Source organism: Choloepus didactylus, chromosome 2 (assembly GCF_015220235.1).
Source record: "Choloepus didactylus isolate mChoDid1 chromosome 2, mChoDid1.pri, whole genome shotgun sequence".
Taxonomy (NCBI): Eukaryota; Metazoa; Chordata; class Mammalia; order Pilosa; family Megalonychidae; genus Choloepus; species Choloepus didactylus.
This window is the reverse complement of record NC_051308.1, coordinates 123939795-123959198: the sequence shown is the minus strand read 5'-3', so window position 1 is coordinate 123959198 and position 19404 is coordinate 123939795. Positions and strand designations below refer to the sequence as shown.

Genomic DNA, 19404 nt, shown 5'->3' with positions numbered 1-19404 from the left:
ACTCCCTAAAGAGGAGGAATGAGTGAAGGGCAGAAGATAATGAATTCAGGTATTGTTGTGTTGATTTTGATGTTCTTGTGCAAATCATCCAAGCCGAGATGTCCAGAGGCAGTTGAATGAGTGGGTTTAAAACTAAGGAGGGAGGTCAAAGTTAGAGACCCAGAAATGGAGATTATTATCACATAGGTAGTAGTTGATGGTCTTTGCCTTGGAAGAGTGAATAGAGTTGAAAGGGAACCTGTGAAATACCAACTTTTAAAGGGAAAGCAGAGGAAGTGGGGGCCAGAAAGGAAAATGTAGAAGGAATGATCAGAGAGATATGACAAAGCCAAGAGAGAATGAGCAGGATCAGAAAATCAAGAAAGGAGTTCAAGATAGTTTCAGTATTTTCAAAATATGAGTTTAATGACAGTGTTAGTTGCTTCCTGTTCCATATAAAGGACTGTCTTATTTTTAAAGAATTTGCAAAGTCTTACATATGTTAAAAGGAGATAATTAAATTAAAACATTATAATGCATACCTAACACTAAAACTACTGAGCACAATATAACTTTTTTTGACAGTTTAGAAGGCACTTTGGGATTTTCTTTTCAATGCCTCAGGGCATCATTATGAACTCCAGTTATCATTGCACTGGTAAATGGTGGGAGTGCTGATGATCAGAGTTCACTGGCTCTTGGATAAACCAACCTTCAAACTAAATGGAAAGGCCCACTAGCAATGACAGAGAAAGGGTATCCAGATCCCAGCTCAGGCTAGCAACCAGCTGACCTAATCAGAGACATGAACCCATCAGAAAAATTAAAAGTCTTTAATCCTTCCAGCTTTCCCCTGCTCCTGTGTGTATATGAGATATCATCTAGAGAGAAGTTCAGAGAGCAAATCAACTCCCCATCTCAGTATCCTAAGATACTAGAAATAATGATGGTGACACCCGTACATACATGTTTCAAGGCCTCTCAGAGGTTTGGATTTGAGTTCATCATGGTTTGACCTACATTTTAAATAATAAGTTTAATAGAGTCAAGTGAAGCTGATTCATAAACTTGGTTCCAAGGCTGAGCCCTCACTAACAAGGAAACTTGTGGCTTGAATAGAAATCCTAACTGATGCTCTAGGCATGGGGGCTAAATGGATTAATCATTTATCTTCCCTGGGCACTGATGATAAGGCCACACCAAGCTTGCAAGTTAGCAAGCTGTCAATTCTGTTACTGTCACAGTCAAAGACAACAGTAAACTTGAGTAGAGATGTTAGGGAATTTTTCTCCCCAAACTGCCAGATTCCTTCACTGCCAGGCCCCCTGATGGTTTGGCAAAGAACAAGAGCTGTTTCCATGACAGTCAAGACAGTCAAGATGGGAATAATTCCCTTCCTGTCCCTCCTGGGCGGGATTGCTGGATTTAGGGAGGCAATATTTGCTGAATTGTACTGCTCCTGATGAGAAGGGAGTGGGAAAGATGTTGGAAAAGGGGAAGGTGCTGGCTGGGTGTGGGGCAGTGTGGCTTGTTGCCACCTTTTGCTGTATGATAATGAGTAGATGTGAGCGAGTTTTCATTTGGAGTTGGGGCTACTCATCATCATCATCACTGTCATCTTCTTCATCAGAATCATTGTCATCATTGTCATCGTCGTCGTCATCATCATCTTCATCTTCATTGTCATCATCTTCAGTGTTTATCTTCCCAGAAAGCACATCTTCAATCCAATCTTCCAGCTCCTCAGCTGTGGGCAGGTCGTCATCGTCTGTAATCTCCATCCAGACACTGTCAGCCTGCAGTGAGGGGTAGAGTGAGTGAGTGAGCAAGTGAGTGAGTGAATACATGAAGGATGAGCCAGACCAGAGGGTTCCGCGTAGTTCTGATGAGTAGGACCCAGGTCACTTACTTTTATCAAGCATGTGCACACATTATGAAATGGAAATGTCAAGTTGCAGACTGATATGTATAGTATCCTGTTTGTGTAATATAAAGGCAATGTGTATTCCATTGTGTATATATGAAATTTCTGGTAGGACACCCATGAAACTACAACCCATGGTTCCCTTAGGGAGTAGGACTAGGGATGGTATCAGGGCAGTGGGAAACACCTTTCCTTTTGCTTTATATCCTACTGTTCTGTTCTAAAACGTTTTAACTGGTGCAAATCATTATTATTATTAAAATTTAATATATTAAACTATTAATTTATTTTTAAATTAATTTTTTAATAATTAAAATTATTAAAATTTAAGTATTGTTATAAATTAAAATTTATAAAGCAGTTTACAAAATAAATGAATGTAGTGTCCCCAGGTGATTGAGCTCATACTAAGAGGGCAAAAGGATATCGCTAACTGGTTCATGTTCACAACAGATTCCATCACAATTAATTATGCTCTAATGGATCCTCTGTGACCATCACTTTCTGTCCGTTATGTGCCTGGTTGGATCCCTCCACGTTTCTGTTTGCCATAGTGGAGTTGTGTCAGATGTGGTAACAGAGGTCTCAAGCTCCTCACGCTCTGCCAGCCCAACTTAATTAGCCTTAACTAACCTTAACTAACCTTAACTAACCTTAACTAACCCTCAGTTCAGTGGTGCCTGAATGGTGGGGAAAACTCTCCTACCCTGACTCCTGTGTGACTTCCTTCCTTCCTTCCCCTCTGTGGGCCTGGCCTCCTGCCTGGAGTCCTGGCTGTAGGGTGGTTGCCTGCCTGGGCTTCTAGGCCACAACCGCCCCATCATTCACTGTGCAATGGCAGCTCCAGGTGTGGATTTCCCTGGCAAAGAAGCCTCATTGTGGTGCTTTAGGGAGAAATAACAGAAGAGTTTACTTGGATGGGAAGTTCCAAATAATCAGTGAATCACGTTGGGCTGACTACATAAGCAAGGAACAGTGCCGAGAGCCATGGAACCACAGATTGGGTCTGGCACAGAGATCGGGGTGGGGCCACACTGGTGAGTTTCCTGAGCTCTGGCAGGGTGAAGGGTCCTACATATTTCAAAAGAGGCTGGACTCCTGTCTGTGATCTCACATCTAGGCTGAGGGTGCCCGAGCAAACTTGCATGGGAGATACTCACATCTGTCACATTCACCACCCCAATCTGTGGCTTGAATAGGTCAATCTTGAAAGTCTTTTCCCAATAGGCAACGAGCTGCAGCGACAAAAAGAAAACTAAGATCAGACAACAGGCAGGGTGCATTTCAAGTTAAAGCCATTTTTTGTGGCTGGGCCCACCTGTGATTCCATCACAGTAACTAGGTCACCGACAGTTACAGGTTTCCAAAACAGCTGTAGGCACTTAGGAAATTGAAGACTTGGCCCCAGCCCTCAAGCACTTTAAATAAGCATTAAAAAGAGATGTTAGAACACAAACTATGAAAACATGTAATATCAAAGCTTCTATAGCCATAAGGAAGAATATTACAGAGATGGTCCAAAGTTGATTCCCAAATTATTGTGGCTCTTTTATAGTTTACATCTGGTGAAAGAGTCACTTCCCTCTATCTCTATTTCAATGTCCCATTTAGAAATAACTTACCTTGTGCCACTCTGCTATGTGAGATTGCTGGGAAAGCAATTATCTGCCATAAATTGGTATATAAATAAGTAAGAAGACGACCTGTGCATTTTACCTGGTTTGGAGTCCATGTGGACAAATCCCTGACTAGAGCAGGACTCAAGGAATGACAGGGCCATGGGGCTAAGAAAATGGAAATGTAACAGTAAAAAGTCTCCCAAGCAAATACCCTGCCTGATTGGGGGTGAGGATATTCAGGAATCTGAAAATCAGAACAGTCTGAAGATTTCTCCCTTGGACAAATCAAGACAAACATTTAGAACAGGACAGGAGAACTGCCAACCATATTATGTAAGCTTGCACAACAAAATAGTTCAGATAAACTAGAAATACAAACAGGCTGAAGCTAAATAAACAAAGCTGTGCCATCTGGGGTCTTAAATGGGGTCTTATATGGCCATGGCTTGTTATGATTACACAGAATTATTACATTAGGCTCAGGTTTTATGAAGTCTCTGCCTTTGATTCACCCATCCTCTGTGGAGGATTGGTTTTCAGTACCCCCTGAGATCAATAAAACCTCTAAATTTTCTCTATTTAATCATAGTCTGATTGGTCACAACTACAATTCAACTAATAGGTAATTCCTGGGAAAAGATAAAGTGATCATTTATAATCTGATGATAACCACACTTGTACTGATTACCAGTAGTTACCCATTACCTAAATCAGTCAATAGACCAAGCTTTGGCATCACGTAGACCTGGGTTGTAATAGCACATCCACGACTTGCTAGCTTTACCATTTTCCCCTGTCCTTTAGGATAGATTATATAACAAGGATATGGAATATAAAGTGCCTACTTCATTGGGTTGTTGTGAGGATTAATTGAAATGATGCATGTAGTGTACTTACTAGGGTTTCAGACATGTGGTATAATGTATTGGCTATGTTCATTATTATTACCACTGAGTTCATGTATTCTACAAACTCTATTTATTCCTTTTAAAACAAAGCATAAGCAAAGCTTTCTGGCTGTGGATTGTTGATTCAAGCAAGAGCTGGGGCGTCAAGGTTCTTGCACATTCAGGTTATGCTAGATACTGTGCACGGTCCTGGGGAGAACAAGAGGAAGAAAACAGACATAATATCTGTCCTCAGAGAGGGTATTCCTCATCTCCATGAAGTTCTTAACGCTATGCAAAATGTTCTCCTCTGTTTTTTGTTACTTAGTGGCACAGGTTGCCTCAAAATGATGGTCCCTACCCAGAAAATGAAGGTTATAGGAAGGGATAGGTATGGAGTGAAAGGTAGCTGTGGAGCTGCTGGCAAAAGCATTTCACCAAGTTCACTTGGCTGGGCCCCTGCAAAGGTCTCCAACTCCTGATCTTCAGAGAATGGGAACAGTAAACCTAACCATTCTAATATCTGCCCCGGCCCTTAGCTTAAGGTGGGCACAATGGCCAAGAACTCCCTCACTCACAGTGTTTCTACATGGTCGCCTCCTATTTCACATCCTCTTTCATGCTGACACTAAACATAAAACATGGGGCTGTGAAGGGGACGAAGGACGGGGCCACTCACAAGAGGAAAGTCATCTGGGTCAATCCACACGATGCTCAGGTCAGGGTTGTCGGTATTGTCCCTGGCGACCTGTTTCAGGATCTCCAGGAATTCGTAGCCATCTGGAAGAGGGTTCAAGAAGGCTGAGTAACCCCTGCACACACGTGGCTTCTCACACGGACAGCAGAAAGTGCAGTTGTCCTACAGGAGTTTCTTGGCCCATTTAGCACATGCCCTCAATTATAGGATTATTCTATATAATGAGTCAGATGAGAACTCCAGCCAATAGCAGTTTATACGAAGGAAACAATACAAATTTTAAATAAAGAAATGAAAAGTTCCCAGGGAACTGGCTGATTCTTGTCTTGAAGGTCAAGCTCCATTCACTAATCTGCTTGTGAAAAAAATTGACCAGCCTTGGGTCAGGAAGTTCAGTTCAAAGCCCTGCCTGGTTCTCATTGCTCCTGTGTCATCTCTTGTAACAGTTAATTTACTGTCTCCCAGATTCCCCATACCATATCGTTATGTGACATTTCAACTGGATCCTCAGTTTTCTGCAACCTGAGATTGCCAAAACCTTCAAACTAAGTGAGCTTCTGATTTACAGTTGGTTTCACAGCATCCTTTCCTTTGCAAGTGTGGTTGGATAATTCTTTGAGATGGTAGCTGGGTCTCCCCCGCTCACCATTTCCTTGTATTCTCTGCCTGTCCCCATTCAGTCAGCAGCATTCATGGGGAGGGATTCAGGGGAGGGATGATTCGCAAGAAAAATTGAGACAAATTATAAATTTCAAGAACACAGACTTTTCAAAAACCTAAACCTGAAGGACTAGAAGCGTAGAATTTATGCCATAAACAAAAATTTTAGAAGCATGTTTAATAAGAGAAAGCATACCCTAAACTCTCAGCACCCCCACCAAAAACAGAGAAAAATAAATTAGATTCTGAAAAGTCCCTCAGAATAAGCTCTGTGCCTGCCTGTGTTGTACACATGGGTACAAATGCAAGCCATGGGCACATATGGAAGCTCCACAGTTTCAGGGAATCTTAGATCATAGGGGCCCTGTGCTTTGCTTCTGAAGAGAGCTCAGGAAAAAGGGAAGTCCCCAGAATACCTTAGAGAATGTATGTTTAGGTTCATGTATCAGCTTGGCCAGGTGATGGTACCCAGCTGTCTGGTCAAGCAAGCACTGGCCTAACTGTTGCTGTGAGGATGTTTGTGGCTGGTTAATAAACCAACAGGCTGGTTTATTAAATCATCAGTCAATTGGCTGCAGCTGTGACTGATGACATCAATGAAGGACGTGTCTTCCACAATGAGAGAATGAGTCAGCTGAATTTAACCCAATCAGTTGAAGACTTTTAAGTGGGACAGACAGAGGACCTTCACTTCTCTGGCTGACTAGTGAAGCATTTCCTGAGGAGTTCGTTGAAGTTGCCAGTTCGTTTCCTGAGGAGTTCGTCGAACATCTTCATTGGAGTTGCCAGTTTGCTGTCTGCCCTAAGGAATTTGGACTTGTGCATTACCCGCAGTTGTGTGAGACACTTTTATAAATCTTATATTTATGGATATCTCTCATTGATTCTGTTGCCCTAGAGAACCCTAATACAGAGAGCTTCCTGGTGCAAGAGCACTGGGGCAGAAAAGTCTGCCAGGAGATTTTGGTAATGGGCTTGAGAGAACTTCATAGAGCTCCTTCACCCCTGGGAAAGACACAGGCCACAGCACCGAGGTGGTGAAGGGTCTTGAGTGCCCCAGCAAGTTCTCTTTCAGAGAAGAAGCTGAAAGGGGAGGCAGGTGTGCAGTTGGTATGGAGAGGACCAGTGCTGAGCTGCTGGGAACAAGGACTCGAGTCCAACAGAATGACAGACTGCTCTGCAGATGACGGTGTGGGTGAACAATGATGACTGAGCAGATGTATACCCCACCCACCTACGCCTGGGAACCAACAAGACCCTGGACCCCTAGGGATGGTGAGGGGAGGGGACCATTAGTTGTCACATTCAATTTCCACCATCCAGTGCTACACAGCCCAAAAATAGAAATGTAGGTTCAGTTCTAGACAATAAAGTTACATTTCTTGCACAGCTGAACTTGTGGCCTGAAATTTATACCTTCTATACTAGCACCTCACCAATTGCTTGTAAATTTAGCGTGACAGTTGTGTTTTCTTTGCAAAATTTTTTCATTCTTTGCCTGGGATTCCTGCCAACTCCAGCTCCCCTCTCTGTGGCCTCTAACAAGCCTCTCCACTCCCCTGGCTCTAGCGCTAGCCTTTGTTAGGCTACTTTGGCCTCTTGGTAAAGTTTTTCTCTGTACTTCCTCATCTCTAATATAATGCATGTTCTTAGCAGCAGTGCTCTGAGTCAGCTAGTCACCCATTCAAATAGTTCAGACCAGGCCCCCGCAGGCATTAGTACCTGAAAAGCAGAGCGACCTCTAGCAGAGAAGAGGGGCTTTATGGTCTGTGGCCCCTTCCTGCCTGGGTGATTTTTTCAATCTTTGCTTGGAATTATGTTGCACGTTAGATTGTGTGACAGACACCTGAGATCCACAGGGCTACCTGCTTTAGAGTCCATTAATCTATCATTGCAGGGATCTGGGGGTTGCGACCCTCCTGCTGCTAGTGCATAGAGGTGTGGCTGAGACCATCAAGCCCCCTCCAGGGTCATCGGCTGCTGCTATGTGGATAGTGTGCTCCTCCCCCACCCCAGACATATTGCTGTGTCACAGGAGGGGGAAGCATGGGCCACCTCACCTTCGTGACCTGCGGATTTGTGTGCCACAATACATAGACCACAAGGGGGGATTCCTCCCAAACACGTTGAGTTTCTACTTTCAGCAGACAGAAGAGAAAGGGTTGATAACATATGAAGTGATGTTCCCAGTGCGCTGGAAAATGAGAATAAATGTAAAAGTGGCCTTGACCAATCAGAAATTCATGAATAGGAGGAAATTCAACAATACAGAGGCAAGTTCAAGTAGAAAGCAAACTAGAGGTGCAAAATGCTAATTCACATGGAGGAAAGGGGACAAGGGTTGTGGGGAATCGAAGGGGAGATCTGCCCTCAAAGATACACACTGAGTAGGAGGCAGTGCTGCATTTCCCTGATGGAAAAAACAAACAAACAAACAAACCCCTATATCACACTGGGATTTTTAAAAAAGGAAAGTCACATATCATACAAAAACCTGTACTAGGGGAGGTGGGGCAAGATGGTGCCATAGGGAGGTGTGGAATTTAGTTAGTTCTCTGGAACAACTAGCATATAGCCAGGAACAAATAGTAAAAACAGTCTGGACGACTGTTGGGGACATCTGTGACCAGAAACACTTGTACAACGGTCTGGAATGGGTATAAAGGCTGAGATCACAGCATAGAACTGTAAGTAAAGTTCCCAAAACTGCGGCTCTGGCGCCCCTCACCCAATGGCACAGTGGTCTGAGCTGAAACACTTCCCTGTGGGATAAAGAAGCAGTCTACTAGGAGGAAGGGAAGATAACTCAACCAAGCTCCAACTGTGGTTTCAGTTAACGAATTTGGACTACTGAATACAAGCTACAAGCACAGATAAAACCAAGAGCAAGCAGGAAAGGAACCCAGAAGTTTCTCTTGGCAGAGGGAAATCATGGCTGATGGAAAAAATAATGCATAAATAAATAAAAACAGAGGCTTTTGGAGTTGGCCGAGCTCAGAATACTGAAAAAGGGCTGTGTGCCAAGAATAGGGGCATATAGAAACAGGCACCAACTCTGGTTCTTGACTGGTAACTGGGGGTCTGGGGACCAGCTCTGAAAAGGGGATTTCTTTCTTTTTTCCTTTTTTTTTCTTTCATTTTAAATAGCTCATTAGAGAAGCCTCAGACATTTTCAATTGTCAGTGTTGACCCAGGCAAGGGTGGCATTAAGATAGTTATAGAGACAAAGGAAGAAGTCAAATGTAAGAGATAAATTCCTAAAAGGATTATCTTCCCTAAAAGTGGGGGGAGGTGGGACCCTGCTGAAGTGGTTGCCCTCCCTTAGAGAACTCAGACCCTAGGACCTGGGGGAAAAAAACAAAACAAAACAAATAGCTTAAGCTTGGCTTCTGACACTCTCAGGTCCTGGCTGGGACAGGGTCAACTGAGAACTAAAGGCCATGAACCTCTTAATGCCAGTAAGGAGCTGTGGGTTGACAAGTGCCACTTGCTGGGCAGGATGGGAAAAACACAGCATATAGATGCCTCACAGGAAAGTCTGACAACGTACTTGGTCTAATCCTCAGGGAAACTTGATACTGATTACACCCTTTCCCTGAGACCTGGGCCCATCTGGTCTGGGAAAATCTGACAGGGGTAATCAAGGAAACCACATTCCTAGACAGCAAAAAGTTATGAACCACACTAGAAAAAATGAAGATATGGCCCAATCAAAGAAACAAACTTACACTTCATATGAGATACAGGGGTTGAAACAACTAATTAAAGATCTTCAAACAAATATACTAAATCAATTCAAAAATCAAATCAACGAGTTGAGGGAAGATGTGGCAAAAGAGATGAAGTATGTAAAGAAGACATTGGGTGAACAAACGGAAGAACTTAAGAGTTTGAAAAAACAATTGGCAGCACTTAAGGGAATGAAAGGCACAATTGAAGAGATGAAAAACACAATGGAGATGTTCAACAGCAGATTTGGAGAGGCAGAAGAAAGAATTCAGGAACTAGAGGACAGGACATCTGAAAAGCTACACACAAAAGAACAGGTAGGGAAAAGAATGGAAAAATATGAGCAGCATCTCAGGGAAGTGAATGACAACATGAAGTGCATGAATGTATGTGTCATGGGTGTCCCAGAAGGAGAAGAGTAGTGGAAAGGGGCAGAAAGAATAATGGAGGAAATAATCACTGAAAATTTCCCATCTCTTATGAAAGATATAAAAGTGAAGATCCAAGAAGCACAGCATACTCCAAACGGAATAGATCTGAATAGACCTGTGCCAAGACACTTAATGATCAGATTATCAAATGCCAAAGACAAAGAGAGAATTCTGAAAGCAGCAAGAGAAAAGCAATCCATTACATACAAAGGAAGCTCATTAAGACTATGTGTAGATTTCTCAGTAGAAACCATGGGGCTGAGAAGGCAGTGGCATGATATATTCAAGATACTGAAAGAGAAAAACTGCCAATCAAGAATCCTCTATCTGGCAAAACTGTCCTTCAAAAATGAGGAAGAGAGAAACCAAGATGGCGGCTAGGTGAGACAGGGCTAAGGAACACCTCCGTGGAAAACACTAGATAAGGACCAGAGAGTGACCCAGAATACCGATTACAGCGATGTGCCAGCTGGATGAGATCTGCTAGTTCCCAGGGGCTGTATACTTGGTGAAACCGAGAGTCTGCATTCTGAAACGAGTGAGTAAGCTGGCTGGAAGTCCCACAGCCACGCGGCGATCCGGGGAAGCCAGGGTTTGGCATCTGGAGACCAATGGGCTCTTTTAATTAAAAAAAAAGAAAAAAGAAAAAAGGGGAAAACCCAGGAGCGGCTGCAGGTGCAATTGGCTGCAGGTGCAATCGTGGGAAACACGCAGTAAAACACAGCAAGAGGGGGCTGGGCCGGCCTCTCGGTGACTGGCCTGGAAGATAGCCCACTGCAGATATCCCTGGGGCCGGGGGAACGGAGCGGAGAGCCAGGAGCCGAAAGAATCCCCGCGGCTCACAGCTCGCTCCCGGGAGGGCTGGATAAACTCCTGCCTGGAGCTGTCCCCACAGCCCAGAGCCCCGCCAGTTGTCCTGGAGCTGGGAAGGAGGAACTGTACGAGGAGGGGGGTGTGGAGACGCCCCGTTCGGCCATTTTTGCATAAGGCTGAAAGCTAGCTGGCTCGGCCCGGTGGCCCAGGGCTTCCCTTGAGGGACAGCATGCACTGATGATGTAGCACAGCATTACCTCAGCAGAGATCCTGGAGGATCGCGGCTGGGCGGGGGGACCTGCTGGGAGATCCAGAGACACTACGCCAAGTCTGGTGGTTTGTGGGACATCAAGAGAGAGGGGCTGGGGCTGAAATGAAATGAAGGCTTGGACTCTTGTGGCGGCCTTGAATCTCCAGGAACCGGGGGGATTTGAATATTGAGGCTGTCCTTCCTCCCTGACCACCCGTACAAGCAGCCTGCATTCAGGGCGGACAGCTCCAGCCACACACCCAGGCTGAGTTCTCCGGCTGGACCCCACAAGAATCGTTTCCCCATATAACGTGGGGACAAGGTGGAGAACTGACTTGAGAGGTATAGGTGACTCACAGATGCCATCTGCTGGTTAGTTAGAGAAAGTGTATGTCACCAAACAGTGTTTCTGAAAAATTAGATAGGTTTTTTTTTTTACAAATTGAAAGAACCCTGTCAAGCAGAGCAAATGCCAAGAGGCCAAAAACAACAGAAAATCTCAATGCATATGATAAAACCAGACGATATGGAGAATCCAACTCCAAACACACAAATCAAGTTATCAGAAGAAACGAAGTTGCTCGCAGAATTAATCAAAGAAATACAATCGAGGAACGAAAGCATGGCAAAGGATTTAAAGGATATCAAGAAGACCATGGCCCAGGATATAAGCTACATAAAGAAGACCCTAGAAGAGCATAAAGAAGACATTGCAAGGCTAAATAAAAAAATAGAAGATCTTATGGAAATAAAAGAAACTGTTGGCCAAATTAAAAAGACTGGATATTCACAATACAAGACTAGAGGAAGCTGAACAACATCTCAGTGTCCAGAAGTCCACAGAACAGAAAATGGAAGAACAAAAGAAAGAATGGAGAAAAAAATCAAAATGGATCTCAGGGAAACGATAGATAAAATAAAACATCCAAACTTAAGACTCATTGGTGTCCCAGAAGGGGAAGAGAAGGGTAAAGGTCTAGAAAGAGTATTCAAAAAAATTGTTGGGGAAAACTTCTCAAACCTTCTACACAATATAAATACACAAAACATAAATGCCCAGCGAACTCCAAATAGAATAAATCCAAATAAACCCACTCCAAGACGTATTCTGATCAGACTCTCAAATACTGAAGAGAAGGAGCAAGTTCTGAAAGCAGCAAGAGAAAAGCAATTCACCACATACAAAGGAAACAACATAACTAAATAGTGACTACTCAGTGGCCACCATGAAGGCGAGAAGGCAGTGGCATGACATACTTAAAATACTGAGAGAGAAAAATTTCCAACCAAGAATACTTTATCCAGCAAAACTCTCCTTCAAATTTGAGGGAGAGCTTAAATTTTTCACAGACAAACAAATCCTGAGAGACTTTGCCAATAAAAGACCTGCCCTACTTCAGATTCTAAAGGGAACCCTACCAACAGAGAAACAACAGAAAGAAGAAAGTGATATAGAGAATTTTAACAGAAATATATAGTACATTACATCCCAAAGCACCAGGACACTCATTTTTCTCTAGTGATCACGAATCTTTCTCCAGAAGGGACCATAAGCTGGGACATAAAACAAGCCTCAAGAAATTAAAAAAAAAAAAAATTGAATATACTCAAAGCACATTCTCCAACCACAATGGAATACAAACAGAAGTCAGTAATTTTTGAACTGTAACTCCACTATCTACTTCTTACATGATATAAATTACACAAACCCTAATGACAAATCAGTGGTTTTGAACTCAATGTAAAATATGTAATTTTAGACAACTATTTAAAGGTAGGGGAATGGAGGAGTATAGGAACATAGTTTATGTGTCCTATTGAAGTGGAGGTGGTATCAAAGAAAAACAAGATTGTTATGGATATAAGAGGTTAATTTTAACCCCCACAGCAAGCACAAAGAAACCATCAGAGAATGTAACCATAGAGATGAATTGTAGAGTTCGGGTTAAGAGAAATGGGGGACGGTGCAATGGGGAGTTAAGAAATGAGGGTGGACGGGGAGGAATGTAGACCCGGCATCGTGGGACGGAGAACATCTTCTTGACCAAAAGGGGGATGTGAAAGGAAATGAAATAAGCTTCAGTGGCAGAGAGATTCCAAAATGAGCCGAGAGATCACTCTGGTGGGCACTCTTACGCACACTTTAGACAACCCTTTTTAGGTTCTAAAGAATTGGGGTAGCTGGTGGTGGATACCTGAAACTATCAAACTACAACCCAGAACCCATGAATCTCGAAGACAGTTGTATAAAAATATAGCTTATGAGGGGTGACAATGGGATTGGGAAAGCCATAAGGACCAAACTCCACTTTGTCTAGTTTATGGATGGATGTGTAGAAAAATAGGGGAAGGAAACAAACAGACAAAGGTACCCAGTGTTCTTTTTTACTTCAATTGCTCTTTTTCACTCTAATTATTATTCTTGTTATTTGTGTGTGTGTGTGCTAATGAAGGTGTCAGGGATTGATTTAGGTGATGAATGTACAACTATGTAATGGTACTGTAAACAATCGAAAGTACAATTTGTTTTGTATGACTGCATGGTATGTGAATATATCTCAATAAAATGATGATTAAAAAAAAAAAAAGAAATGAGGGTGGAGTTGCTGTTTGAGGTGAAGGGAAATTTCTAGTAATGGATGGTGGGAAAGAGCATTACAACATTCTAAAGGTGATTAATCCCACTAATGGAAGGCTAGGGAGGGGGTGGAATGGGAAGATTTAGGCTGTATATATGTTCCGACAACTAAAAAAAAAAAAAAGACAGTCTAAATAGAGGATTGAATGCCAAGGATGTATTTCAGTGGAATTAGAGGATAGAGGACAGGTGGCTCAAAGGGACACAGCTGAGACATAAGGTAAAGGAAATATAGAATGTAATCTTTGTATCATTGTTGAACCTGTTGTACTTCTTAGCTGTGCTTAATGGGATTGCATAAAAGAATGTTCTTGTTCATGGGAAGTGTATACGTGAATTATAGTGTATGTTCAAGGATGTGTGCAGCTAGCTCTCATATGTTCAGAAGACAGAGCAATAGATGATGGATGATAGATAGGGAGGGAGGGAAAGAAATAGCGATGTGACAGCATGTTAAGGTTGGTGGATTGAGCTATCGGGGGAGGGGGATCAGGGTATGATGGAATTCTTTGTATGGGGTTAGTATTGTTTTTGCAACTGTTCCTAGAACTTTGAATTTATTTCAAAATAAAATTAAAAAAATGAGGGAGAGTTTAAAATATTTTCAGACAGACACTGAGAGAGTTTGTGAACAAGAGACCTGCTTCACAAGACATAGTAAACGGAGCACTACAGGCAGATAAGAAAAGACAGGAGAGAGAGGTTCAGAGAAGAGACTATAAATGAAGACTAAAAGTGAGAGTAAAAAGAGGGAGAGAGGGAAAATAGATGAGATGAGATGAGATATGACACATAAATTCCAAAAGTCAAAATGGTAGACAGTAGACATTATGTTGAGTGAAATTAGCCAGAAACAAAAAGAACAGGTACTCTATGGACTCACTAATATTATCTAACATTGATGAGCAAAATTTGAGAGTTAAAGTTGAAAACACAGGTTATCATGAGATAGAAAGAGGTTAGAAATTGGGCACTTGATACTGAAGGATTACATAAGGATAAACAGGATTGATTGTATAGATCCAGAAATGATAGCATAATACTGTGTGATGGTAGCACAATACTGTAAGTTCTCTGAACAACGATGAGTGTGAGTACAGTTGAAAGAGGAAGGCTAGGGGCATGTATGACATCAGAAGGAAAGATAGAAGATAAAGACAGGGATTATATAACTTATTGAAAATTAGAGTGGTCAATGATAGTGATTAAATGTAGAAATATAAGAATGTTTTTACAAAGGGGAGAACAAATGAATGTCAATATTGCAAGGTGTTGAAAATTGGATGGTATAAGGGAAAAAATACAATCAATGCAAACCGAGTCTATAGTTAATGGTAACATTGTAAGAGGCTTCCATTAATTGTAACAAAGGTAATATACCAAAGCTAAATGTCTGTAAGAGGGGGTTAAAAAGGGAGTGATATGGGATTCTTGGTGGTGGTGGTATTGTCTGACATTTCCATTGTATTTTACACTACTTCTCTTCTACCTTTTATATTTTTTCTTTATTTTTTCCCTCCTTTTCCTCTTTCTTTGCAGAAAAATTGGAAATGTCATCATATTTGTGAGAAGTTGAATGCATAACTATATGGAGGTGAATGAATAACTATGTGACTCTACAAGGAATCACTGATTGTTTACTTAGAATGGATTGTATGCTCTGTGAATAAAACTTTTTAAAATAAACAAAAGGATAAAAATGCTGGAGAAAATGTGGAAAGAGGGGTGTACTTATTCACTGCTGGTAGGGTATTAGAATTGTGCAGCCTATCTGGAGGGCAGTGTGGTGGTTCCACAGGAAGCTAACTATGGGGTTACCATAAGACCCTGAAATCCCGTTATTGGGTATATACTTGGAAGAACTGAGAGCAGGGACATGAATGGACATTGCACACTGGTGTTTATGGTGGCAGTATTCATGATTTGCAATGGATGGAGGTGACTTAAGGGTACATTGACTGATAAATGGAATGGTGAACTGTGGTGCATACATTCAATGGAATATTGAGCAGTGGCAAGAAGAAATGAAGTTGTGAGGCATGCAACTAGGTGAATGGACCTTAAGGACAGTATGTTGAGTGAAATAAACCAGAATTGAAAAGATAAACATTATAATGCCTCACTAATATGGTCTAACTATAATGTGCAAACTCTGAGAATTGAGTCTGAGAGTATAGGTTATCAGGGGAAGGCTTATGGTAAAGGTTCCTAGAGTGTAAGCTCTTACAGCAGTCACATCTATTCATGAGTTGTAGTGGTTATTTCTAAATACCGAGGTGATAAGCTGTTTTTATAAAACCTGGTCAGTCACTGGAACTTCAGGCATCTTCATGACACCTGAAACTCAGAGCCAGAGTTCGGCAGCTATGGATGTCAGCATTACCCCATACAACAAATGTTATAGAAGCTGAAAAAGAGTTTAGACTTTAATTAGAGATATGAACAAAATGGACTTGGTTAGGACTAAGGTAAACCAGGCTAAAGGGAAAAGGATGATATTGACTGTGTTTTAAAACTTCAACTTCTATATCAGACCAAAGGAAGAGATGATTCTTTGGTGGAAAATCTGTATTTTCTGTAGCACACTATATAATTTCACTTGTATGATCAGTTTATTCAAACAGCGTGATTACATGGAACCTTGAATAGGGAGTAAGATCTGGTTGGCTTGTGCAGATTAGCATAATGCCCTGATACATTCCAGAGTGATTTGGGCAGAGAATAAAAATGTATTTGCAAAGCCCCCTTGAGGGACTGGGAAAAAAATGGAAATATTAAACTTCCCCTCTTGGGGAATTCCTGATATTCTCGCAAGCACTGGGGACTACAATTGTAGTGGGCCAGCCCCTCAATCTTGGGGCTTGCCCTTATGAAGCTTCTTACTGCAAAGGAGAGGCTAAGCCTACTCATAATTGTGCCTAAGGGTCACCCCCAGAAAACCTCTTTTGTTGCTCAGATGTGGCCTTTCTCTCTAAGCCAACACTGTAGGTAAACTCACTAACCTCTCCCCTACATGTGACGTGACTCCCAGGGCTGTAAATCTCCCTGGAAATGTGGGACTCCAAGGGATGAGCCTGGACCTGGCATTGTGGGATTGAGAAAGCCTTCTTGATCAAAAGGAGGAAGAGAAATGAAACAAAATAAACTTCAGTGGCCAAGAGATTTCAAATGGAGTTGAGAGGTCATTCTGGAGGTTATTCTCATGCATTTTATATATATCCCTTTTTAGTCATTAGTGTATTAGAATAGCTAGAAGGAAATACCTGAAACTGTTGAACTGCAATCCAGTATCCTTGATTCTTGAAGACTACTGTATAATGATATATCTTATATGATGTGAGTGTGTGATTTATCCAGTGTATGGACAGATGAATAGAAAAAAGGGAGGACAAAAAGTAAATGAATAATGGGGGGGGTGGATTATGAGATGATCTGGGTGTTCTTTCGTACTTTTATTTTTATTTTTATTCTTATTTTCATTTTTATTTCTTGGACTAACGAACATGTTAAAAAAATTGTGGCGATGAATGCACAACTATATGATGATACTGTGAACAACTGATTGTACACTTTGGATGATTGTATGGTATGTGAATATATGTCAATAAAATTGCATTTAAAGAAAAAGAAGTACCTATACTAGTCTATAATCTGGAGCAGGTTCTGAGATGAAAAGAAAGAGACTGAAGGAAAGGAAAGCTCAAAAGCCCTTCACAACCAAATAAGTTTATCTATATCCAAGGGCAGTCTGTTGACTTTCAGGTGACGTATTCTGTGATAGACAACAGACTGTGTCCCTGGATATTTTTGAGAATAGAACAGAGCCCCATTCTTTGAGGAGGCAGCCCAGAATGACGCTGAAATATAAGGACACCGGAGCCAATGGTCTTGGTCCCATTTCTGGCTCTGCCATTTAGAGTGTGACTTATGGCAAATTATTTAATGTCTCATTTCTTGGTCTGTAAAATAGGGATGGTGATGATAATAGTACCTACCTCGCAGGGTTGTTGTGAGTTAAATGAGTCAATACCTCTAAAGCACTCAGGCAGTGCCTGGCATGTAGTTAGTGTGTATAGTAAGTTCTAACCATTGTTCTTTCTAAACAGGCTGACATTCTTTTGCCTGGATGCAAGGAGCTGGGTAAAACCCTCTGAAGCTGGCCAGTCACCTGTTTGTTCAACACGTATGTATTAAGTGCAGCAAGCTGGGATTAGAAAGAGTCTTGGATATGTTCACAGAAAATTACACCACAAGGCAGTGTATCATTGGCTGGTTCCTTCTGGCTCCTGTTGCTGATTCTGTGGCTGAAGGCATCATGGGAGGTTGTGCCATATTGTGTGACTCTCCAAACCCTGCTTCAATATATGCATTAGACCGAGGTTAAATTTCTTTGTTTTTAAATCACCAAGCTAACTCGGATATTCCTGATTCCAGGCTTAGAGTTCTGATAGGTTCTTCCCACTTCAGTCTCCAGCCTTGAGTGTAGATCTGTTTGGATGGATCCTCATTCATCTGGAAAAGCTTCATTAAGGCAGCTAAACTGGTCTCACATTTATGCAGTAGTTAAAATTGAAAATTAAAAGGCTCAATTTCTCCCCAAAGAGAGCGTCTATTTCTTTTAAAAACTGGCAGGTGTCCTTGAAAAGGGAATCATCCACTGTGGGTTTTTTCCAGGAAGGACATGTGTAGGAAGCCAGGCTTCACTTTTGTGATTCAATCCTAAGCACAGGATCTGTCCACAGTTGGAATTACATGAATGAATGAATGAGTTTGAAATGAATACATATTTCCTTTATTAATGACGTACTGAGCTTAGAGGTCTCTTAAGATTGTGGCCATGTATTTATCAGAAGGAAGAGCCCATAATTCAAAAAGTATGCAAAGAAAAGGGGGAAAATATTATTTAGAGATTTGTAGGCTACTCATTATTTAGACATAACAACATAAGGACTAAAGAGAAGCATCAGTTCCCAAAGCCAGAAGGGGCTCCAGATATCTAGGCAGATGAGTATCTTCTCACCTGGGACATTTGTCTGTCTTTTCTTTTGAACGTTTCCAGGGCTGAGACTTGGACCTCCCGAAAGGCCCATTACCATGTTGATAGTCCTGACAGTCAAGAGTCTTTTTCTTGCATCCAACTGATATCTCCTCCTTCTTCATTTTCCCAATTTTCTTCCCTTACAGAGACAAGGCATTGTCCTTTGTATGCAGGAAGTCTGTATTCATGTCACCCCAACCTTTAATTTATGAGTACTTTTTGAGCACTTATTGATGCTCTGGTTTGATGGTGGTAAGGAAAATGCTATCACCTCCATTGATGGCATTGAGAGACAGGAAAAGTAAGTGTCTTGCCCAGTATCACGTGCTAGCAAAGTGATAGGGATAGGATCCTAACTCAGGTCTCCTGTCTGTATGTTTAGAGTTGTTTCCACTATCCATACTCCCTCTGAAGTATCACCACCCCTGCAATTGTTGCTGCTGTTTTCCTTCTTCAACTTTGTTTTTGAGATCCCCAAGCCCAGTGTGAAAGTTTCAACATTAGAGAAGCAGGGGTTGTGACACCAAGGAAGCAGTCCACAGGTGCAGTCTCAATGGGCTAGGCACTGCCTTTCCCCTGGAGCAGTAGGGACAGAGTCCCTTCCTTTACCTCTAACCAGGCTGCTGAGCCCTCTTCTCCCCACAGCCACAGACTGTTGGTTAACCCAGTGATGTTCTGAGTGGGACCATAGTCCCAGAGATCAATCTAAATAAAGTAGACAGACATGGAGCTACGAGAA

General features: G+C 42.0%; 1 protein-coding gene across 1 annotated transcript in view; it reads right to left on the bottom strand.

Annotated features, from left to right (window-relative positions):
* Positions 1 to 19404, bottom strand: part of CASQ2 (calsequestrin 2) — a 78470-nt gene continuing 59066 nt past the window's right edge. Inside the window, exons 9-11 of the mRNA XM_037815117.1 lie at positions 5089 to 5189; positions 3064 to 3138; positions 1 to 1775 (exon numbers count right to left, since the gene is read on the bottom strand). Of these exons, the coding sequence (XP_037671045.1) occupies positions 1572 to 1775; positions 3064 to 3138; positions 5089 to 5189 (380 nt within the window). The 3' untranslated portion in view covers positions 1 to 1571. The remainder of the gene's footprint in view (positions 1776 to 3063; positions 3139 to 5088; positions 5190 to 19404) is intronic.